A 24,995-nucleotide genomic window follows, 5' to 3' on the forward strand; every position below is an offset into this window, starting at 1 on the left:
TGGAAGCCATGGCAGGGAGTTTGGAGTCTGTTCAAAGGGCAGCAGTACTGTGGATTTTGGTGACCCTGTCTCTCCCTTTGGCTCTCTAATAGGTAAAATGAATAGCAGGCAGAATCTTGAGTGTGCCCCCTGTCTCTTGGGGACCCTGGACTGACACAAGTGTAAACAGTGTGTAAAACCAAACTAAGAAAGTCCAGCTAGGTTTAGGCCATCAGATAATTATTCAAAGAAAGAACAACTTCTCTAAATGCATAAGAGTAATGGATCAGTAACCGTTGTGATGTACTGCTACAGAGGTGAACATTTTTCTATACAAAGTTTCAACAATTTTCCTGCATTCTAGCTTACACAGCTCATTTATTCAGTTGCATTTCCTGTGAAGTCAAGGTCTATTTGGATGCCTTCTGGAGTATCATAGCGCTGATTAATGAGACTTAATTTTATAAAGGACTTCTTGATGACTGCCTGAACCAAATCCTTTCAAGTCCTTTCCTAATGTCTTGGTGCGACTTGTGAAAGGTGAAGCCACACTAATCCTTGCTCTCCATCAAAGTTGCAGGAAACAGGAACAGGACAATTTCCTGCAAGCATGTCACCATGTGAGCTGAGTAACCTGGAGGAGCTCAGGGTTACTGTGTTTGAAAAGCAGTTGTTGAAAAGACTCACAGTGGAAATTTATAGGAAGCTTCAGAGGAGGCTGAAGACCTGCACCTCAGATTTAAGCAGAGGGATTTTCTTTTCTAACTGTATTTTAAAGAATTTTTAAAAGAATTTTTAAATTAAAAAATTTTAATTTTCTTAAAAAATTTTTGGAATGACAATTTTTTTTAATTTTCTAAAAATTTAATTTTCAAGAATGACAGTTGTCCCATGTCTTGTCTTTGTCAGAGCTTCCACATTACAGCAAGCACATCTGGCAAGTTAAAAGGAGAAGAATTTAAACAGAAAACTATTCCTCCCCACCTCACTTTCTTATAACATACTTATATTCGTATAGCATACTCATATTATATTCTTACAACATACTCATTCTTAGCCTACTTCCCCCTTTTACTCCACCCTTCTATAAGACGTGTTGACAGCTTACGAGATTTCATTCATTCACTCAACAGTTACTAAAGCATTAATCTCATCCTTTGGTTATACAAAGCTGACCGTGTTAGTCATGATTCTTGGTTGCAAGCAGCAGAAACCAACTCTACACACACAAAAAGAATATTCGGAAGAAACAGACGGGAGGGAGGAGAACTGGGTTTGGGAAGTGGACAGGAAATAAGGCAGCGGTGGAGGGTCAGCAAGCAGAAAGACAGACACCATTTTTTAGCAGAAACCATTTGGTCGGGATGCTACCACCATCACCGTGAACAAGGCCTAACCGTAACATCCTTTGTGTCGCTAGTTCAAGATTCTGTGTCCCAGGTGGGAGAAGCGATCAGCCAAGCCAGATCCTGTGTCCATACCCTAATGGTCTGCAACAGGGAAAGAGTGCTTCTTGTCCTTTGATGCTTTCACAGGGGAGGTAAATCTACAAAGCCACTGGTGGTGGTGGGGAGAGCTCAAAAATAGGAACAGCTGTGGCCGCCAAAATCAACTACACACTTGAGTAAGTAAGGCACTGACTTTGTCCTTAAGAAGCTCCCAGTCTTGGGCTTCCCTGGTGGCGCAGTGGTTAAGAATCTGCCTGACAATGCAGGGAACAGGGGTTCAAGCCCTGGTCGGGGAAGATCCCACATGCCGTGGAGCAACTAAGCCCGTGTACCACAATTACTGAGCCTGCGCTCTAGAGCCCGCGAGCCACAACTACTGAACCTGCAAGCCACAACTACCAAAGCCGGCGTGCCTAGAGCCTGTGCTCCACAACAAGAGAAGCCACTTTAATGAAGAGCCCGCGCAACGCAACGAAGAGTAGCCCCCGTTCGCCACAACTAGAGAAAGCCTGTGCGCAGCAACGAAGACCCAACGCAGCCAAAAATAAATAAATAAATTTATTATTTTTTTAAAAAGAGCTCAGAAAACCCCCTCCAGGGCCCAGTTCCATTGTTTCATTCTTATGGTCACCACACATAACCTTACATATTCTATTAAAATGAAAATGGAAAGACTATACATCATCTTTGTTAGGTTACTCTTGAAAAATACATTTGGATACCTCTGCCCATTTTGCCCATGACCCCCAAAGTTTAACCTTTTGAAGGTGGTTAAGAAGTACAAACTCCCAAAAGTTTTTACCTTTTGAAGATGGTCAAAAGGTACAAACTTCCAGTTACAAGATAAGTAAGTCCTGGGAATGTAGTGGATAGCATGGTGAATATAGTTAACAACACTGTATTGTGTATTTGAAAGTTGCTAAGAGAGTAGATCTAGAAGTTCTCATCACAAGAAAAAAAATTGTAACTATGTGAGGTGATGGATGTTAACTAAACTTATTGTAGCAATCATTTCACAATTTAGACATATATCAAATCATTATGTTGTACACCCAAAACCAATATAACGTTATATGTCAATTGTATCTCAATTTTAGAATTTGAAAAAAAAGAAAAATAGATCACTAATATTTACACTTCCATTAAACAAGATTGAACATCACTTACAAAATTTGGTGGTAAAGTCATGCAGTGAGTATAAAGCAACCAAATATTTACCCCTTAGAATAAATCAGAGAAAAGGAGACATATAGTTAAGGATAAATTTCCTACTAATAAAAATGTTTACCTTATTAATTATATTAATAATTACCTTGTTAATTACCTATTGTTAGTAATTACATTATTAATAATATTAAAAGGACTTCCCTGGTGGAGAAGTGGTTAAGAATCCGCCTGCCAATGCAGGGGACATGAGTTCAAGCTCTGGTTCGGGAAGATTCCACATGCCGTGGAACAGCTAAGCCGTGTGCCGTAACTACTGAGCCTACGCTCTAGAGCCCTTGAGCCACAACTACTGAAGGCCGCACACCTAGAGCCTGTGCTCTGCAACAAGAGAAGCCACCGCAATGAGAAGCTTGCTAACTGCAAAGAAGAGTAGCTCCCGCTTGCCACAACTAGAGAAAGCCTGCATGCAGCAATGAAGACCCAACACAGCCATAAATAAGTAGATAAATGTATTTATTTATTAAAAAATATATTAACAATCTTGTTAATCATCAACCATAAACGCTCAATAAATGTACCCACTTAGAACCTGGATATTGATTAGCTACCCAAACATTGATCAACCTTGCCTTGTTTCCTGAGATCTTGACAATCTGTGTAGTTTAAAAGAAGAAAGTATTTTCCTACAGAGCAAATACTCTTTTTAAAAAAAATTTATTCTTTTTGGAAGGATTTCTAGCTAGAACTAGCAGAATCTAACAGGATTGACCCATATTACTCCTTACAGGAGTGTTTTGCTTCCATGTGGAGAAGTAATAGTTCAGGATTTGTCCTTAATTGCATTCAATGATTATCATTTCATTTATTTTATGGCTTCTCATAATAGACTTATTTAAACCTTCTTGCATTTAGGTAAAGTACTGACTTTAAAAGTACTGGAAAGTTAAAAAGAGTTATAAAGACTTAGAGAAAGAATTATGAAGGCTTATTCTATCCAAGAAAGTAAACCTTGAATAACTGTCATCATTTTCTGAAGGTGGCAAGAGTCACTTTCACCGTATCAATACCAACTGCTTATCTGCACAACCAGCGATCCTGGCTACAGTTCTAGCTTTTGAAAGCTTTTCCCTTGTTTCACACGTCCTTGGTCATTAATTTCTCCTTCTAAGAGCTGGTCAGGCTACAGTCAAACAGGTCATTTACCTTCTGTGGAGTTCAGGGCTGTTTTGCTCTCTTGTCCCTGCTTCAGTGACCTCACCCTGTATTTTCTGGGCAACAATGCTTGTAATTTTACTTACTTTTTTAAAAATATATTTGCCTTAATGTAATACAAATTAATTATCTTACAGTTCTGGAGGTCAGAAGTCCAAGAATGGGTCCTGGGGGCTAAAAATCAATGTTTAGGAAGAGCCGTATTTATTCTGCAGACTCTAGGGGATAATTTGTTTCCTTGCCTTCTCCATCTTCTAGATGCTACCCACGTTTCTTGGCTTGTGGCCCCTTCCTCCATCTGCAAAGCACATCACTTCAACACCTGATTCCCTCTTCACGTCTCTTCTCTGTTCTGACCCTCCTGCCTCCCTAAGGACTCTAATGATTATATTGGGCCCAACTGGTTAATCCAGGATAATCTCTCTATCTCAAGATCCTTGATTTTTTTTTTTTTTTTTTTTTATAAATGTATTTATTTATGGCTGCGTTGGGTCTTTGTTGTGGTGTGCAGGCTTCTCATTGCTGTGGCTTCTCTTGTCGCAAAGCAAGGGTTCTAGGTGCACAGGCTCAGTAGTTGTGGCACACAGGCTTAGTTGCTCCACGGCATGTGGGATCTTCCCGGACCAGGGATTGAACCCCTGTACCCTGCATTGGCAGGCGGACTCCCAGCCACTGCGCCACCAGGGAAGCCCAAGATCCTTGATTTAATAACATCTGCAAAGTCTCTTTTACCATGTACTGTAGACTGAATGTCCATGTCCCCCCAAAATTCATAGGCTGAAACCTAATCCCCAGTGGGATGGTACTAGGAGATGGGAGTTTGAGAGGTGATTAGGTGATAAAGGTGGAGCCCTCATGAATGGGATTAGTGCCCTTATAAAAGAGATTCCAGAGAGCTCCCTAATCCCTCCGCCCTGTGAGGACACAGCAAGAAGACTGTTACCTGTAAATCGGGAAGTGAGTTCTCACCAGACACTGAATCTGCCAGTGAGAAATAAATGTCTGTTGTTTATTGGCTACTCAAGTCTATGGAATTTTGTTATAGTGGCCCAAACAGACTAAGATATCATGTAAGATAACAAATTCACAAGTTCCTGGGATTAGGATGTGTATATCTTTGGGGAGGGGGCCATAATTCAGCCTAACACAGTGAGATTTTATACCGTAAGCTGCCTACAATAATGCTTTTACAAATGAATAGAAAACAGAATTTTAGTTCTGGTCTAGATTTTATTAGTTTGCTCTTCTTGCCCAACTTGGCATTCAAGTAGCCAGAGCTAACCAGCCATGGGAACCTCTGAGAGTTTTCAAAATCCCTCCAGGGTTGAGATGCATAACTATCACTTGATAAGGCTAAGAGACATCAGGTGTTTATGACCTCTCTGCTCTATGAGCTAGCCAAGACATGGCTGCTTTAATCCTTTGGGATATTTCCAACTATACTCTCAACATCACACAATGCTCCTAATGACAAAGTCTTAAAAAAAAGAACAGAGTCCATGAGGAAAAGGAAGCTATTACAATCGGCAAGATAAACAAAAGCACTGGACTTCCTTGGTGGCTCAGTGGTTAAGAATCCCCCTGCCAATGCAGGGGACATGGGTACAAGCCCTGGTCCGGGAAGATCCCACATGCCGTGGAGGAACTAAGCCCATGCACCACAACTACTGAGCCTGCGCTCTAGAGTCCGCGAGCCACAACTACTGAAGCCCATTCGCCTAGAGCCCATGCTCTGCAACAAGAGAAGCCACCGGCATGAGAAGCCCACACACCGCAAGGAAAAGTAGCCCCTGCTTGCCGCAACTAGAGAAAGCCCGTGCGCAGCAACGAAGACCCAACGTAGCCAAAAATAAATAAATTTAAAAATTTTTAAAGCCCTTTTTTATAGTCACCCCTATGAAAATAATAAATGCCCCAAGCTAGAATGTCATAATGTAGATTCTATCTTCCATTCTGCTTTTTAAAAAGTATATCAAATTTTTAAAGCTAATATAGAATTTAGGCAAGTACATAAAATTTTTTTTTTACACTTAGGAGTTTCCAGAGTAGATTATTTCAAATGCAATAGAAACTGCAAGTGACTCTGTAAAACAAGGGCAAATCAACAACAGAAATGGGCTAGGTGAGCTGAGAGACAGTGGTAATCTCCATCTTTAGATTGGAAATTTGTTGCTTAAAAGTAAAAGGAATAATACAGTTTAAACAATATCTTTACCTGAAAGCTTCAAAGCCCACTCCAACAAGTCAGTGGATGTCAGCATTTTATATAACTGAGTGAATAATGACTAAAAAGAGATTTTTGTGTTCAAGATATGCAGATGTCACAATCAATTTGTTGCACCATGGTATCTTTGTAAACGAGCTCATTTGTTTTCACTGATCTCTTACCCTTACATATGAAAAAATGGAAGAATAAAAGGTCAGATGGGAGGTAGATAGGACATCTGCCTGAGACAATTAAGACGAACACCCAACAACAGCATCCAGGTCACATAGTGCCTACTTCTGACCTAGTAATGATGGGAAAGTAGTCCTGAATTATAGTCCTGGCTTCTTAGCTGAAAACTTGTCATGGGAAACACCTGCTTAATTTCTCAGTGGCTATTTCTTTACCTGAAAAATATCAATAAGAATAAGAAACTTGACAGGGACAGTTCCACATTTCATCTGGAGTTCTAAGGTTGATTTGTCAAAAAACAACTGTGCAATGGGGGCTGATGGGTAGATACAGAAGCAAAACAGAGAGAGTGCAGAATCCAGTGAGCTCTTAACAGGCAGCAGGAAGATTGGCTACAACTCATGTTGGGAGGACGAGAAGAGGTGCTGAATTCCATCTACCTACATCAGAAAGTAAAGATTGGTAAGGATGAAGTTTGAAAGACAACCAGAATGTATGATGCTCTGGATTGAAAAATGTATAATTAACTCCAGTTCAAAGATGTGGACTCGAGAGCCAGACACAGAAAGGCCTGGGCTTGTCCATACGGGGTTTGGTGGATCCAAGTTCCCACGTTCTGTCTGCTCTTTCTGGCGTGTTGCCTTGAAACACTCTCAGGTGTGGTAGGAAGCTAGCGATGCTTACTCAGCTCCCCTAAGTGGATGAGTTTGCAATCCTAAAAAGGCATAAATAATAAACACATAGATGGTGAGGAAATAAAGTTTTGATATATACTGTGTAAAACCAGGTGTGAAAAGTTGTATAATAGTTGTGCCTCTTTTTATAGGCTTTATTCAGTTTTCAGTGGTTTGAAACATTTCAGATAATCTGATATACTAGAGAATTTAACATCTAATTTTAATTGTAATCCTTAGGAAGATTTAACTAATTCAGTGTGCTGTCAACATTTCAATGCTGAAGAATTACGGTTTTCTAAATGTATATTTTGATTTTTAACATATAGAAATGTTTTAAAAATGTAACCTTACTGAATGTATATTTTGATTTACTGGATTTGTAAGAGTTATCTAAATCCTTAGCAAGATTTCAGTTAGATTTGTAAGGCTCTCTCTTAGGTGCCTGCAAAATTCTGACTTAAGGCAAGAGCTTAACTTTCTTATCAATACCTAAACTGTACAGAAGAGTAAGTTCTTTATAGAGAATACTAGCTAATGAACGCAGAAGGAATCATAGACCTGGAATAGCATTATTCTGCAAGCCCTAATAAAGCAATGATTCTGGGCAATGATCATCACCTGCCAAAAACATCAGGTAAGAAGCTGAAAGGTTGTATTAACAATGGATGCATCCAGCTGACAAAATGTGAACCGTTGCATTATTTTTCACATCACAAAAAGAGAAACAACCAGACCTTATGTGTCTCCTGATAGAAGTACACAACACTAAATTGAATGTATTCTTGCCCCAAACCCAAGCCTGACTGTGATAACTCTCTAGATTACGGTTGTCAAATTTAGCAAATAAAAATACAAGATGACTGGGCTTCCCTGGTGGCGCAGTGGTTGAGAGTCCGCCTGCTGATGCAGGGGACACGGGTTCGTGCCCCGGTCCGGGAAGATCCCACATGCCGCGGAGTGGCTGGGCCCCTGAGCCATGGCAGCTGGGCCTGCGCGTGCGGAGCCTGTGCTCCACAATGGGAGAGGCCACAGCAGTGAGAGGCCCGCGTACCACAAAAAAAAAAAAAAAAAAAATACAAGATGACCAAATATTGCACTACTGAGCACTCTTACACTAAAAAATATTCATTGTTTAGTCAAAATTCAAATTTAATTGGGTGTCCTGTATTTTATCTGGAAAGCCTACTCTAAATCTAACTACCAGTTCACAGGAAATAGAATGAATACAATCAACAAAATCTAGAATGTAGAAAACTCTCCAGGACATGTCCTTCTACAAATAATTTGCAAAGAAACAATAGTTTATTTGCTAACTGGAAGAAAAAAACACTTTATTCTTTGACAGAAAAATTGCAAGGATGAAAAAGGGAGGAAACCTACAGATCCTTTGGATTAAAAGAGACTTGATAGACATGGCAATAAATTTAAAGTGTGGACTTTGGATCCTGATTGGAATAAACATTAGTGACACAATTTAGGAAATATGAAAACTAACTGAATATTTAGGAATCAGTGTTAAAAGTTTTAAGTAGCATGGCTGGATTTCACAAGAGAATTTTTATCTTTTAAAGATACATATTGAAGTGTTATTGATGAAATGATATGACGTCTGGGACTGGCTACAAAACATGGCAAGTTGGGAGGGGTAGGGTGTCAGGAATAGAGATAAAAATGGGATAGGCAGGTATTGACAATTGTGAAAGCTGGCGAGACATACGTGAGAGTTCATTATACTATTTTACCTTTGTAAATATTTGAAAATTTTTTAAAGTTTTTTAAAAAATTTTATTTATTTATTTTTGGTTGCATTGTGTCTTCATTGCTGTGCATGGGCTTTCTCTAGTTGCGGTGCAAGGGCTTCTCATTGAGGTGGCTTCTCTTTGTTGCAGAGCACAGGCTCCAGGCACGCGGGCTTCAGCAGTTGTGGCTCGTGGGCTCTGGAGTGCAGGCTCAGTAGTGGTGGCACACGGGCTTAGTTGCTCTGCGTCATGTGGGATCTTCCTGGACCAGGGCTTGAACCCGTGTCCCCTGCATTGGCAGGCAGACTCCCAACCACTGTGCCATCAGGGAAGTCCCTAAAAACTTTTTTTAAAGGGAGGTGTTTAAGAAAAACTGAGGGGTAAACATGTAACTTAAATAGAATATTAATTATGACCCAAAACAAATTTGCGTGCCTTCATAATAATTGAAAGGAATGATAAATTTAAGTTATGTTTTAGTGAAAATAAATATGCTATTTTTTCCCACTTGGGGGCTCCCAGGAATGGAACTGATACGTACACAGAAAGGACCAGTTTAAAGATGGGGAACTATATAAAAAGGAACGAAACTGGGTCATTTGTAGAGATGTGGATGGACCTAGAGACTGTCATACAGAGTGAAGGAAGTCAGAAAGAGAAAAACAAATAACGTATATTAACGCATGTATGCGGAATCTAGAAAAATGGTACAGATGAACTGGCTTGCAAGGCAGAAATAGAGACACAGATGTAGAGAACAAACGTACGGACACCAAGGGGGAAAAATGGGGTTGGGGGTGGTGGGATGAACTGGGAGATTGGGATTGACATATATACACTAATACGTATAAAATAGATAACTAATAACCTGCTATATAAAAAAATAAAATAAAATTCAAAAAAAATTATGAACTGGAAAAAAAAGATGGGGAACTAAGTGGAAGAAGCATCATGGAAACAGAAAAATGTATGTCCCACATCCTTTCATTTCACAATGGCTAGAAAATACGACTGAAGTCAGAAGCCTCCACATAAAATTAGAACTTAGTGAGACACCTTGAAAATAAGAGCACTACTGGTGCAGAATCGTACCTGGTTAAAGACCATTAAAAAAAAGACCAACTTAGCAATATTTACAAACCATTTCCCACAATATTTAAGTTATGACACCATAACTTATGTATGATACCATAATGACAGATACAAGTTATTACACATTTGTCCAAACCCACAGAATGTACAGCACCAAGAGTGAACCCTAAGGTAAGCCACGGACTTTGGGTGATGATGTGTCAGTGTAGGTTCATCATTTGTAATAAATGTAACATTCTGTGTGTGGGGGGGATGTTGGTAACATAGGAGACTACGTATGTGTGGGGAAGCGGGTAGATGGGAACTTTCTGTACTTCCCACTCAACTTTGCTGTGAACCTGAAACTAAAATAACAGTCTCTTTTTAAAAAACGTTAGGTTCCCTTTGATCATCACTGCCAATCTTGGTCTCCCTGCTGCTCCAAGGTAACCATAGCTATTGGTTTAACGTGTGTTCTTCCAGAATGTTCTCCATGCATTTATAGGTATATACAGGTACCATAGAAAATGCGTAGCTTCATAGTGTGTTTTTGTTTGTTTGAGTTCTTTTCTTGCTGTCATCTGACTGATAAAAGACCTTTGATTAAAGGTTAATGGATCATTAAGATACTGACGGATAACACTTTGACCTGTGGCCCTTTTATACACCATTTGTTAAAAAAAAAAATGACTCGAGAATAAGAAAAGCTACCAAGTTGCTAAGGATTTGGTTGAGTAGATAAAACTTGGTTTGTTACTTTGAAAGTGGTATTGGTCTGACAAAATTTATTGTAATTGTGGGTGCACCAGAGGAAAGCTGTTCCTTACGGCCAAAGTTTGGTCTGAGTCCCTGAGAGAGGTCTTGCTGTTCTCCTGGTGAACAGACAGTGTCATATCAACATTGGACAGGGCCACTCTGAGACCATGTGGAGCAAGACGAGAACCAGACCACCTGGGAATTGTGGCTGAACACAAATAAAAGCTGAACACTATCCAAGCCCTAAAATACCAGCCATCCCCCTCTCCCAGCCAATATGAGTGATGGCTGCTTCTTTACCAACTACAGCTGTAGCCTCACTCTGGTCTCCCCTCTCTCTCATTACGTTTTATTAATGTATCTAATCATAGAATTATCCTTGCTTCCGACAGGAACATAACATCCAACCCGGAGCAAACCTCCACTTCCATGAACTCACATCAAAATCACCTAACACAAGTGCAAACCCTGTAAGAAGGTCCTTAGAGCAGCCTCTCACCAAGATGTCCCAGGGTCCAGGGCGAGTGGTCTCCCTCTCTGCAACAGGCAAAAAATCTCACCTTGTTCACCCAGAAGTGTGATTCTGATGATCTTCAGCTGGATGGTATTGAGAAAGGTTTGCTTTAAAACTTTAAAACCAGTTATAAGGACTTCCCTGGTGATCCAGTGGGTAAGACTCCGTGCTCCCAATGCAGGGGGCCCAGGGTCGATCCCTGGTCAGGGAACCAGATCCACGTGCATGCCACAACTAAGAAGTGCACATGCCGTAACTAAAGATCCCATGTGCTACAACTAAGACCTGGCACAGCCTAAATAAATAAATAGTTTAAAAAATATTATTAAAAAATAAAATAAAATAAAACCAGTTATAAGATAAATAAGTACCAGGGATGTAATATACAATGATAAATATAATTTACACTGCTGTATGTTATATATGAAAGTTAAGAGAGTAAATCCTAAGAGTTCTCATCAGAAGAAAAAATATTTTTTCCAATTCTTTGATTTTGTATATAAATGAAGGATGTTCACTAAACTTGCTGTGATAATAACTTCATGATTTATGTAAGTCAAATCCTTATGCTGTATACCTTAAACATATACAGTGCTATATGTCTATTGTATCTCCATAAAACTAGAAAAAAGACCTTTAAAAACAATGGATACTGCCCACAAATACGTACTCATAGGTCAACCCTCCTTAATGACTGATTCCCACAGTGAGTAGATTTAGTGGTCGCCTTTCCAAACTCTATTTCCCGTTGTAACCACCGCTAATCTCATTTTTTCAGGTAACTGCCCCCACTCAGCTTACCTGTTCAACTCCTTGGCTTCCAGGGGCCCCAGGGACTCAGGTCCTCTCTATGAGGCCAGTGTAGACCTCCTTCCTCTCACGGGGCCCAGGGAGCCTCCAGGGCCACCCGCAGGGTGCTCCGAGTTTGCTGCCAAGCACTTTCCCCACAGCTGGGGGCGCTCAAGTCCTCACTACACCGGGAAGCCCAGAGGCAGAAGGACTGGAGTTGGAAATGGGATTATTATTCCACGATTTTAAATGTGCACACGTGCATTTTTTGGTTTTACACAATTAGAATACTAACATAAATATAAGTTCTTTATCATGTCTTTTTCACTTAATATATTACCATTATTGGCTCCACCTTGCTCCAAACTTTTTTTTTAATTAAAAAAATTATTTTATTTATTTATTTATTTATTTTTGGGCTGTGTTGGATCTTTGTTGCTGCACGCGGGCTTTCTCTAGCTGTGGCGAGCAGGGGCTACTCTTTGTTTAGGTGCGCGGGCTTCTCATTGCGGTGGCTTCTCTTGTTGTGGAGCACAGGCTCTAGGAGCATGGGCTTCGGTCGTTGTGCCTCGCCGGCTCAATAGTTGTGGCCCACGGGCTTAGTTGCTCCGCGGCATGTGGAGCATTCTCGGACCAGGGATCAAAGCCATGTTCCCTGCGTTGGCAGGCAGATTCTTGACCACTGCGCCACCAGGGAAGCCCCACTCCAAACTTTCTGAATTCAAATTTCTTGGAACAGACTTCAGCTAGCCTGCTTGAGATAGAATCCCTCTTTCCTTTTACTCTTTATAATTGTCTTTTGAGACTATTTTGGAAGAAGAGTCAAGTTTTCTTGGGCAGCATAATCATTCCAAGGATTGTAATATACATCATGCCAAAACTCTTTAGGGAAGGACTTTTAAAATCTGATTTTAGTTGTCATTACCTATTAACTAAGCTATCAATATTAACCTTCAAGTTAATTACTTCAGGCCAATACCTCAGACCAAACTGGTATCACATCTGAAATGTGAAACACACCCATAAAATTTACCTAGTAATAAATCTGCTCAACATAAGTCTCACAATATAAGCACCTATTCTTTGGGTGTGTGCCTTTCTGACCCATGTAAACATTTTGCCCCAGATACAGCTGTCCTGTTTAAAACAAAACTGAGGAACTGGAGTGGTTTGCTTCCAGCTGTCTCGAATACACAAAATTCTTCTCAGTCAAGCACTGAGCTGCCAATAAAACCTTCTTTTTATATTTAAAAAAGTTGCTCGTTTGTTTTTGACAAGGAAACCTTACAGTATTTACTTGTTTTTTGTTACATTAAAAAGTCAAAGTAACATATTAAAAAAACAAATAGTGCAAAAAATTAAAAATAAAAAGTAAAATTATTTTCCATCCCAAACCCCTCCAGGCCTATTCTCCAGAGAACATTCCTTTTAATAGTGTATCCTTTGAGAAATTTTCTATGCCTTTATAAATGTATATGTATATATCACTTAAAAAAACAGAAACAGGACCGTACTCGATACAGTTTGTCAGTACGTTCTTTCACTTAACAATATATATAGCAGCACAAACACCCTGCATCCATGTTTCTCCAGTGGTGGCATAATATTCCATTGTATGAACACATCACAATTTATTTAATCAGTCCCCGATTGATGAGCATTTAGGTTGTCCCATTTTTTTCCACTATAATAAACAATGTGAAAATAAACATGCTCATACAAGCGTTTTCGTGCATTTCGTGCCTCTGTGGAATAAATTCCTAAAAAGGAAATTGAGTCTAAGGGTTGGAGAGTGAACAGTTTGAGAGCTATTGACAAACTGTTTTCTAAGAAGGCTGTACCAATTACCACTCTCACCTGCAGTATATAATGCTGCATACTTCCCCACACACTAGCCAACATTTGTGCTTCTTCAACTTTTTTATCTTCGCCAGTCTGATGGGTGGAAAAATGACATTTCCTGTGTGTGTTTTTGTGTGTGTGCCAGTCCACTATGAGTGCAAGGTTACTGCCATTTCTGAACATGGTGACTCAATTAAATAAATCAAGGTAGTAACAGGGATGGTTGATATTTCAAAAGTTTATCCTTATGTCTAAGAGTGATTAATCAGCTTTGCAGCCTAAATTGGAAAGATTAATTATAAACTGAGCAGTGCTTGGGAGTCACTTTCTGATTACTCTTTTTTTCAAAATTTGTCTATTTTTTATTTTTTGGCCACACCACATGGCTTGCAGGACCTTAGTTCCCCAACCAGGGACTGAACTCATGCCCTCAGCAGTGAAAGCACAGAGTCCTAACCACTGGACAGCCAGGGAATTCCCTTCTGATTACTCTTTGATCTTAAAATGTCAAGCTAAGAATTGAGGGAACTAACAAGATGACATAAGGAATGATTACAATTTTGATTCAGTTATTTAGAAATATCAGCACATGTCATTTGAAATCATGATAATGATGACAGTGAATATTGTATGTGCATGTGAAACAGGCAGTCCTAAAAATAGGCTAATAGGAAAGGGAGTACAGTACATCTTCAAACTTTGCCTTACCTCTTCTGAATAGCTTTGGAAGAAAGTTATTACTGTCACTAAGAGAAATTTAAAATTCCTCACTGAAACTCATTTAAACAACCTTTTTATTTTAGAAGAGATTTAGACTTACAGAAAAATTGCAAAGATACTACAGACAGTTCCCAGACACCCCACACCCAGTTTCCCTATTTATTAACTCTGTACATTAATATGGTACATTTGTCACAATGAATAAACCAATATTGACTGGTACGTTATTATGAACTAAAGTTCATCCTTTACTCAGATCTCCTTAGTTTTTCCCTAATGTCCTTTTTCTGTTCCAGGGTCCCATCCAGAATGCCACGTTACATTTAGTTGTCACGTCTCCTTTGGCTCCTCTGGGCTGTGACAGTTTTTCAGTTTCCTTGTTTGATGACCTTGACAGTTTTGAGGAGTCCTGGCCAGGTATTTTGTAGAATGTCCCTCAGTTGGGATTTGTCTGATGTTTTTCTCATGATTAGACTGGGCTTATGGATTTGGGAGAGGATGACCATAGAGGTAAAATGCCCTATTCGTCACATTATCGTATCACACTGTCAACATGGCTAATCACTGTCACTGTTGACCTTGATCATCTGGCCGAGGGACATACATTTATTAACTTTCTCTGTTGACATAAGCAAGGTTACAGGACATGACGAGTTGAGTCCTGAGGGTTTCCAAAGTAAATTGTGGTGGCGAGGCTGATTATCAGGCAGTTAGGAGACCCCTCATTCTCTAGGAGACCCGGCCAAGGGAGCAGAAAGAACTCTATGCCAGAGCATCCTGAACTTTGAAGCAATCTTGGAAATTCAGACATATATTGTTCAAAATGACCCCACTGGGGTAAGTACTGTTACTCATACTTTACAGAAGAGGAAGCTGAGGCACAGTGCCAAGGATACAGGCAAGCTGAGATGCAATCCGCACATTCTGGCCACAGAGTCCAGGCTCTTACCACTGTGCATACTGCCTCACCAATGCTATCTGTTGTCTTAACTTGCATTTCCCAGATTACCCGTGAGATGCGGCATCTTTCCTTTGGTGTATTGGCTATTGGACTTCAAGACCTCATTTTGGACAGGTGATACAAAGAAGGAGCCATGAGGAACAGATTCAGGGTGAGACCCCAGAGTCAGAGCTGGCAGAGACCTGGAGGGGTGGCATCCCATGCCCACAGTGGGGGCCCTGCTGGAGCCAGCAGCTGGAACCATCTCAGGGTATAATTTAAGCACGACCCTTGGTGAGGATCGCCAGACTTAACAAATAAAAATACAAGATCTGGGACTTCCCTGGTGGCTCAGTGGTTAAAAATCCACCTGCCAATGCAGGGGACACGGGTTCAAGCCCTGGTCTGGGAAGATCCCACATGTCATGGAGCAACGAAGCCCATGTGCCACAAAAGAGTAGCCCCGCTGGTCGCAACTAGAGAAAGCCCGCGCGCAGCAACGAAGACCCAACGCAGCCAAACAACAACAAAAAATACAAGATCTACACTTAATTTGAACCTCAGATGAACAACTTGTATGTTCCAAGTGAAATTCAAATTGACCGGGGCATCCCGTATTTTAACACTCCCCTTGGCTGCATGACCCCCAAGCCTGATTTCCAGCCCTCCTAGATTCTGTGAGCTACTTCTCTTTCACTGATTATTCCCAGCTGTGGTAGAGTCGGCTGTGGCTGAACTAAAACGCTTTACACTGTGACTCTACCAACATGGGAAGACAAATGGAAGATCTAGAAGGCGGAGGGTTTCAAGAAAAAAAAATGGAAGACAAATTCTTTCTGTAAGAGAAAACTGTCCAATGTGCTTCATATGCAAAATGTCTTTCTAAAGAATTCCACTTAAAGTGTCTTTATAAAACAAATCATAACATCCACTTGCTTCCTGTATTTCTGGTACGTGCCTGATCCCCATAAGCTTTGGAATTTGCAACACCTGAAATAGTTCTGCCCCTTTTCCTAATAGGTGAGTAATTAGAGATTTACAGAAGCTCTGTGCCTGCACTACAGTCACACAGCAACGCTGGGGTGGGAACACAGGTCTTGAGATTCACAGCCCCTATTCCCACCACTCCAAATTTCTAACCCAGAAGACCTTTGTTATAAGCATAGTGCACACTAAAATGCAAGATCATGAAACAGAGGAATCATGTCTAATGAACAAGCACGTTTCTACAAAAGGTAGCACAGTGCCTGAAACCGAACGGATACTTGCTAAGTGGATGGGTGGAAAAGTAGAATTTGTCCTTAAAAAAAAAATTCGTTATTTAAGTATTAATGTATTGAGACGTATTAAATGTTTGCCAACCCAAAGTTGACCTTTGAATGAAAGGACATAATGAGGTAGGTAGAGGCAACGCCATGATGTGTGAGAAATTTTCATACTAGAGGTGGTGATGGGCAGGACTTCAACTAGCTTTCCTTTTCCGATGGCATATATCTGTTCAATCACCGGATCGATGAATCTAGATGAATTGAGCAGATCTTTCCTTTCACAACTGGAGAACCAGGTATAGACTAGTCTGGTTTAATCTTTATCGGCAACCTCATTTCAGTCTTAGGAATCGATCAGATTCACCAAGTCTAGATCTCTGCTGCCACCTAGTGTTAACAGTTTCTCAGGTTTCAAAAGGTAGAAAGTCAGGAAGCTCTGTGCTCTGAAAAAATTTCACCTGGAATTCCTTCGACCATTTCTATTTCAGGATTTCCAACTCTATCAAAGCTTTTTGTGGGTAAAACAAGAAAGAGTATATCTTCTATTTGTACTGCACAACTATTTTACCTCTGTTGCGTCTGTGTCCAAAATGTTTACGGAAGGACAAAAGTTTGATTAAGAAACAGGTTGGGGGCTTCCCTGGTGGCGCAGTGGTTGAGAGTCCGCCTGCTGATGCAGGGGACACAGGTTCGTGCCCCGGTCCGGGAGGATCCCACATGCCGCGGAGCGACTGGGCCCGTGAGCCATGGCCGCTGAGCCTGTGCGTCCGGAGCCTGTGCTCCGCAACGGGAGAGGCCACAACAGTGAGAAGCCCGCATACCACAGAAAAAAAAAAGAAAAAAGAAAAAGGAACAGGTTGGCCCAAGGCTCTTAAAGCCAGTAAGTTTTGCTGGGAAAAGTGGGACATTTTCTTGACAGGAAAGAAAATCCACCTATTTTGGATACCAGTGTTGATCTTTTCTCCCTTTCTTCCATTTCTGATCTCCATTAGAAAAAGAAGAAAAAACACAGAGACGGTTTTGGAGGTGTTCTTCATCAACGATTCTCTCTAAATCAAGATAGTGGCAGAAGACAGTAATGTCTGGCCTGGCCCCAGGCCTTTAAACCAGAGTTTCTCCCAGTTTGGACACAGAGGCATCTAGCAGGGAGGGCCAGGTTATGGAGGCGATACTTTCAATCTTCTGAAAGCACAGAGAGTGAGAGACTGCTTTCCTCCGTGGCAATCCAGAGCCGTGACAGCAAAGCTGAGCTCAATGAGAAAAGGGACATCATTTCTATCTAATCGCTTCGCATCCTTTATACTGTATCTTGGCTGAACGTAGCCAAATAAAGATAGTACTAAGAGACTGTTATGAGAGTTATGTTACTGTAAGAGGAATATTTTTATGATAGAAGGAAAAGCCGGATACTCCTGTCTGTGTTTTTCTTACCTTTTTTTCTGTTAGTCCAAACTAAACAAATTTATCCATGGGCCTTTCCATACAGAACTTCCCAAACACTAACAGGCATCCCCCTTGGTGGTAAAGCTGAGGATTTCTGCTACTTGGTTCGGGAGGTAATAACCAGTCTCCCAGGATTAGTTGTATATTTTCAAAGTGATGGCCGAGTTCACATCTGTTATCTATTCCTGAAAGTTTTGACTGCTTTTCAATCACAAGTCTTACTGGAAAATAATGATAACTGCCATAAGGGAACAGAGTCAAAGGACTAAAATCGGAGCGAGAAACTAGATTTTGACATGAGCTCAAGCACTGGGGGAACAGGAAAAGTTTGTTCTCTGCAAATGGTGTGACTTCATTGAGGAACATGTCAGATCCTGAGTACAGTAAGTCCCCTACATACAAACCTTCAAGTTGCAAATCTTCAAAGATGAGAACGTGCCTGTCCCATCAAGTAAGTTAGTTCACGTGTCTGGCGTACACTTGTCATGTACGTGCATCCTCTACCAGTGATTGTGCTTTTGTGTACTTTATTGTACAGTACTGTTGCTGGGTAACACGAGGAGCTTACTAACGGAGACCTGATGGAATTGGAGGCCCAGAGAAAGGACGGAGAGAGACAAGAGGAAGAAGTAACTGAAGAACCGAAGAGATTCACAGTGGAGGAAATGGCAAGGGGATTTTCTCTATTTGAGGAGGCGGCACTGTTAGTTTTTGAGGCACAGGACCCGAACAGAGAACGGTACACGAAGGCTGCAGCAGCCCTTCAGAATGCAATCCAGTGCTACCGTGTCATCTATGACGAGAAAAAAGAGCTACGACCCGTTTTTTCAAGAGGGTAGATAGAATTCAGTCCAGCAAGGAACCAGAACCTTTGCCATCAACATCAGGCGTGAGTGAAACTGCAGCCTGCCCTCCGTCTCCTGTTGCTGGCGATCCTTCAGCTCTACCATGTCCCACCTCCTCTCCCTCCTCCAGTCAGTAACTCTTCTTGCCTGTTCCCTCGATGCCAGCCCCTGTATGCCAGCTGTTGTGCTGTACTACTGTACTTTTCAAGGCACTGTACTGTAAGATTAAAAATGTTGTCTTTATTTTTTGTGCTTGTTATGTATTATTTGTGTGAAAAGTATTATAAACCTATTACAGTATGGTACTATATAGCCAATTGTGTTAGTTGGGTACCTAGGCTAACTTTGTCGGACTTACAAATTGGACTTACGAACGTGCTCTCGGAATGGAACTTGTTCGTACATAGGGGACTTACTGTAAAAACTTGTCGACTTATCCCGTGGTGCCATTACAGCAGTCGATATAAACAAGTGAACAAGAGTGAACAAATTCCGATTTCTTTGGCCGCCTCCTTTATCCACCTCCCATGTACCTACGACACCTAGTTATTCAGCCCACTCTGCAAAGACGCTGGCATCTTACCTCGGATCATAGCTCAAGGTTAAACCTCTGCTCTCACTGCACAGGATCCAGGCCTTTCTTATGTCACGGTGTTTTGTGCCCAGTAACACAGGGATGATGTTCATATAAGCATCATCCAAAATAGCGCTTTGAAAACGTTTTGACCACAACCCTCAGGATGGAAGGAATTTACACCGTGATCTGTTATACACATGTGCAGGTGTGTGCATATACACTGATAAACAAGTTACAGAAAACAATGTTTACCCTATGTCTGGTAAGTTCTGATACGTCTCTTCTACTCTGTTTCATTTTTTAAGATTCTGGTTTTTATCCACTACATTGATTTCACAGTCTATTAATGGGTCCTGACTTGTAGTTTAAAACACAGCAATGCAGACTTCTCCAGTGGCGCAGCAGTTAAGAATCCGCCTGCCAATGCAGGGGACACAGGTTCAAGCCCTGGTCCGGGAAGATCCCACATGCTGCAGAGCAATTAATCCCGTGCACCACAACTACTGAGCCTGTGCTCTAGAGCCCGTGAACCACAACTACTGAGCCCACATGCCACAACTACTGAAGCCCGCACATCTAGGGCCCGCACACCACAACGAAGAGTAGCCTTCACTTGCCACAACTAGAGAAAGCCCTTGCACAGCAACAAAGACCCAATGCAGCCAAAAAATAAATAAATGAATGAAAATTCAAGAACAAAACAAGACAAACAAACAAAAAACCCACAGTGATGTACAACACTTTCACATTTTGAGACATGGAGTTATATTTCTTAAGCTGATCAATTTGGAATTGTAAAATTCTAATAAATAAATATAGGGACTTCCCTGGTGGCCCAATGGTAAAGAATCTGCCTTCTGATGCAGGGGACGTGGGTTCAATCCCTGGTCAGGGAGCTGAGATCCCACATGCTGTGGGGCAACTAGGTCTGCGCACCACAACTACTGAGGCCGTGCGCCTCAACTAGAGAGCCCACATGCCACAACTACAGAGCCCACAAGCTCTGGAGCCTGCATGCCACAACTAGAGACAGAAAGCCCGCATGCCACAACTAGAGAGAAGCCCACGCTGCAACAAAAGATCCCTTCGTGCCACAACTAAGACCCGATGCAGACAAAAAAAAAATTAGAAATAAATAAATAAATACAAATTTCAGTAGCAACATTGAAAAGAAGATGTCTCTTTCCTGGCACATACAAAATGGCAAGCATTGAGAATCATTCTGGAGAATTGGTGGGTGCAGATAAACATGGGTCAAAGCCTATGAAGGAGCCCAAGGAAAGAGTGAAGGCATTTACGGGAACCCAGCCAACCTACACAGTGGCAACGGGAGACTCTCTCAGCAATGCTGCCAGGTAATTTCATTTTCCTTTGTTAAAAGAAATGATTTAAAAAAAAACTCTTGGGGTTGGGAAGAACCTTAAATGTCAAATTCTATTTTCTCCTGTTGGATGACAAAAGCAAATCAGCATTTCCTTTGAAAATATGAGCACTGACTTTGGTCCTATCCCAAAGAGTTAATTTCAATTAGAAGTAGAATAAAAAAAGATTCACTAAAATATCGTTCAACTTCATCTCTTTGTTTTTCAAACGATTACTAGAATTTTATTAGCCAAGGGAGAATAGCTGGAAGAGAAATAACAAAAAAATACATCTTAAGGGTCCTTAAGAACATTACGTATTTATAATTTAAGTATATTTTAAAAGGCCACTGTCCATCAGTTCATAAATGCATAAACTTATGTCACAGGCCCATTTGTCCACTGTCCTTTGGCTCAGGAGACTGTCCTTTGCAACCAACCTTGATCTCTCTGAGGGCATCAGAAAGGATGCTGTCGTCTTAAAGGTAAACACGGCTCTGGAGGCAGGTGCTTTTCTCCAAGAAAACTTCCACTTGCCTGCGTCCTCCTCCACCGACATCCATGCCACCAACAGCCAACAAAAGAGAAGCAAAGGCTCATGAACAGCTGGCACCGTGTCAGTCTTTGAGGAGAACACATCCCTGTCTAGTTAGGGCTGGGTTCTGGAGCCTGTCTCCCGGCAGAGAGCTTGTCAACCGGCATTGACGGGTTCTCTGGGATTTCCCACAACTCCCACAGGCTGTCAGTTCAGAAAGTGCTTTCAAGCAGGCAGTGGCACCCACACCCAGTGGGACACACCTCCTGGGTCCGAAACCACTCCATCATGTGGCTGGTGTGTCCCCCATGCCCGCAGGTCAGGCAGAAGTTGGACGACCCTCGCACGGCCACGTGGCAGATGGCGCACTGGAACGTGAAGCCTTTGCAGATGGCGCACTGCGTGCCCCTGACCTCGCTCCGGCAGCGGCTGCAGTACACGCCGAACTCTGGAGAAGGGTGGAGATGGCCGAAAGAGAGACATGGTGAGGTCAGCTCTGCAAGGGGAGCCAGGCATTGTGAGGAAGAACGAGGTACTCATTTGGGGGATTCTGTGGGATCCTATTAGCCCCTGCTGTTCAATTTTCTTTTTTTTAATGGTGGAACCCCTTCTTCTACAACCTCACTAAGTCTTTTAAAGAGGAGCTGCTGTCGTCACCACAGTGGAAGGGTGCGGGCAGAGGGTGCAGCAGGCGCCTGGCTCCCCGAGGCCCTGGGTGGAAACCCCAGTGTCTGCAGCGGTCGAGGCTCCATCTCATTCCTCTTCCACCCCAACAGCTACAGACGCAGAGAAGGCAGTTAACAAACATGTGTCTGAAAGCACTGAAGGATCAGTCGACGCTCAGGCAAGAGCTGCTTGGTCTTACAATCTCTTCCCTACCTGCCTGCCAATGACCCAGCAGCCTAAGATGGACGGAGTCAGGCCACCACAGGGCTGCCCCAGCGCGGGGGAGAGCAGTTAGGACCGCCCTGCTCCGCTGGTCCCCGCCTGCCCCAAAGTCCCTGTCCGCTTCAGCCACAGCCCTGGGGCCAGGCGGCCCATGTTAACCGCCCAGCTCCCTTGCTCACCCCCGCCCTGCTACCTGGAGATCGTTCCTCCTCCCAGACCGCCTTCCACTGCGCTGCATCGAGTGCAGACCGTCCCACGTGCTCTACAGGCTCTTTTGGGAACGGTCCCCTCACCACCTGGCCCTAACCAAACCCCGCTGTGTCTCGGCCTCCTCCGAAGGGAAGGCCGGCTCTGTCTTACATCCTAAGGATGGAGGGGTGGGAGGGGAGGGTGGCGCATGGCTGCCTCCAGTCCGTACTCTCCTCTTGAGGCGGCTGCCCCCTGGCTTCACCAGCCTTTCCCCTTTCCCTCTACTGTCATCTACCGACATTCTGGACACCCCCCCCCAATGCCCTGAAGACTTCTGCTCTTGGTTCTCAATCTTCCCTTCACCCCAACCCTTGGCATCTTCAAAATCCACGCCACTAACCCTCTGCACACCTGGCCTCCCAGGTCACCGTCCTCTCACCTCTAATCCACCACCGGCTTTCATTCTATCCAAAGTCCACTTGCACTTCCATGCGATCAGCCCCTCTCTGGCTGTAGTTTCCCCTCTGACCAGCCTGAATTACACGGTTCCACTTCATAGTCACTTTTTGGCAAATATCCTGAACTCCTTGGCCCTTCTCTCCCTCACGGTACCACCTGGCAAAACCTTCACCTGGATGAGCCCCATTCCTGGCCTCCTCTGCATCGGCCCGGGAGCATTCCCATGGGAAGGCGCACCGTCAGGATGCTCGTCTCACTGACCGCACCTCCAGGTAGACTCCTGGCTTGTGTGCAGTGGTCAGGCTCTTCCTCCCCGACTCCCAGGTGCCCACCTCACACCTCTGCCATGTTCTTAAACCCCTCCCGCATGCCTCTCTCTCTCTCTCACCCGATGGCCTCTTCCCTCCCTTCCCTAAGAAAACAGAAGCCTTCCAATGGGGGCCACTTCATCTCAACACCCCCAACTCGTCACATCTCCCTCTTCTTTCACCTCCTACTGTAGAGGAAGGGTCTTGGGTTCTTTCCTCTGTCAAAGCCAGCCCCTCTGCTTTACCACAATAGGTAATCATAAAAACAGAAAAATAGGGCTTCCCTGGTGGCGCAGTGGTTGAGAGTCCGCCTGCCGATGCAGGGGACATGGGTTCGTGCCCCGGTCCGGGAAGATCCCACATGCCGCGGAGCGGCTGGGCCTGTGAGCCATGGCTGCTGAGCCTGTGCGTCCGGAGCCTGTGCTCCGCAACGGGAGAGGCCACAACAGTGAGAGGCCCACGTACCGCCAAAAAAAAAAAAAAAAAAAAACAGACAAATAGACACTCTAAATACATGGTAACTAAGGAAAAAATTTTATGACAGTTCCTAGTTAAGGTAAATCCTGAGATAAACTGGTTTGAAAATTTGGGTTAAAAATAGCTACGTCTTGGGACTTCCCTGGTGGCACAGTGGTTAAGACTCCACCTGCCAATGCAGAGGTCACGGATTCGAGCCCTGGTCTGGGAAGATCCCACATGCCGTGGAGCAACTAAGCCCGTGCACCACGACTACTAAAGCCCGCATGCTGCAACTACTGAGCCCACGTGCTGCAATTACTGAAGCCTGTGCACCTAGAGCCTGTGCCCTGCAACGAGAAGCCACCACAGTGAGAAGCCCACACACCGCAATGAAGAGTAGCCCCCGCTCACTGCGACTAGAGAAAGCCCACACACAGCAAGGAAGACCCAATGCAGCCCCCCCCACACCCCCCTCAGAAAAAAAGCTGTCTTCTTTCTCTAAGCATAACTTTTTAAAAGAAATTTTATTGGAGTATAGTTGATTTACAATGTTGTGTTAGTTTCAAGTGTACAGCAAAGTGATTCAGTTATACATATATATATATATATTCATTCATTTTCAGATTCTTTTCTCATATAGGTTATCACAGAATATTGAGTAGAGTTCCCTATGCTATACAGTAGGTCCTTGTTGGTTATCTATCATATATAGTAATGTGTGTATGTTAATCCCAAGTTCCTGATTTATCCTTCCCCCGTCACGTTTCCCCTTTGGTAACCATAAGTTTGTTTTCAGTATCTGTAAGTCTGTTTCTGTTTTGTAAATAAGTTTGTTTGTATCATTTAAAAAAATTAGATTCCACATATGAGTGATATCATATAATATTTCTCTTTCTGGCTTACTTCACTTAGTATGATAATCTCTAGGTTCATCCATGATGCTGCAAATAGCATTATTTTGTTATTTTATGGCTGAATAATATTCCATTATATATACGTATCACATTTTCTTTATCCATTCATCTGTCAGTGGACATTTAAGTTGCTTCCATGTCTTGGCTATTGTGAATAGTGCTTCTATGAACATAGAGGTGAATGTGTCTTTTCAAAGTATGGTTTTCTCTGGATATATGTCCTGGAGTGGGATTGCTGGATCATATAGTAGTTCGATTTTTAGTTTGTTAAGGAACCTCTATAGTGGTTACACCAATTTACATTCCCACCAACAGTGTAGGAGGGTTCCCTTTTCTCCACACCCCCTCCAGCATTTATTGTTTGTAGACTTTTTGATGATGGTCATTCTGACTGGTGTGAGGTGATACCTCACTGTAGTTTTAATTTGCATTTCTTTGATAATTAGTGATGTTGAGCACCTTTTCATGTGCTTCTTGGCCATCTGGTATGTTTTCTT

At 42.5% G+C, this 24,995-nt stretch overlaps 1 protein-coding gene across 4 annotated transcripts in view; it reads right to left on the reverse strand.

The window, feature by feature from the left end:
• Positions 1–867: 867 nt before the first annotated feature.
• The window catches only part of WDR59 (WD repeat domain 59), a 107,935-nt gene continuing 83,807 nt past the window's right edge, over positions 868–24,995 (reverse strand). For 2 of the 4 annotated variants that reach the window (XM_060084563.1, XM_060084562.1), the window contains exon 26: positions 20,984–21,729. In XM_060084563.1, coding sequence (XP_059940546.1) covers positions 21,494–21,729 — 236 coding nt within the window. In that variant the 3' untranslated portion in view covers positions 20,984–21,493. Of the gene's footprint in view, positions 914–20,983; positions 22,058–24,995 lie in introns of those variants that run through there. The other 2 variants (XM_060084564.1, XM_060084565.1) reach the window with 2 other exon arrangements.

This window comes from Mesoplodon densirostris, chromosome 19 (assembly GCF_025265405.1).
Source record: "Mesoplodon densirostris isolate mMesDen1 chromosome 19, mMesDen1 primary haplotype, whole genome shotgun sequence".
In the NCBI taxonomy this organism is placed as follows: domain Eukaryota; kingdom Metazoa; phylum Chordata; class Mammalia; order Artiodactyla; family Ziphiidae; genus Mesoplodon; species Mesoplodon densirostris.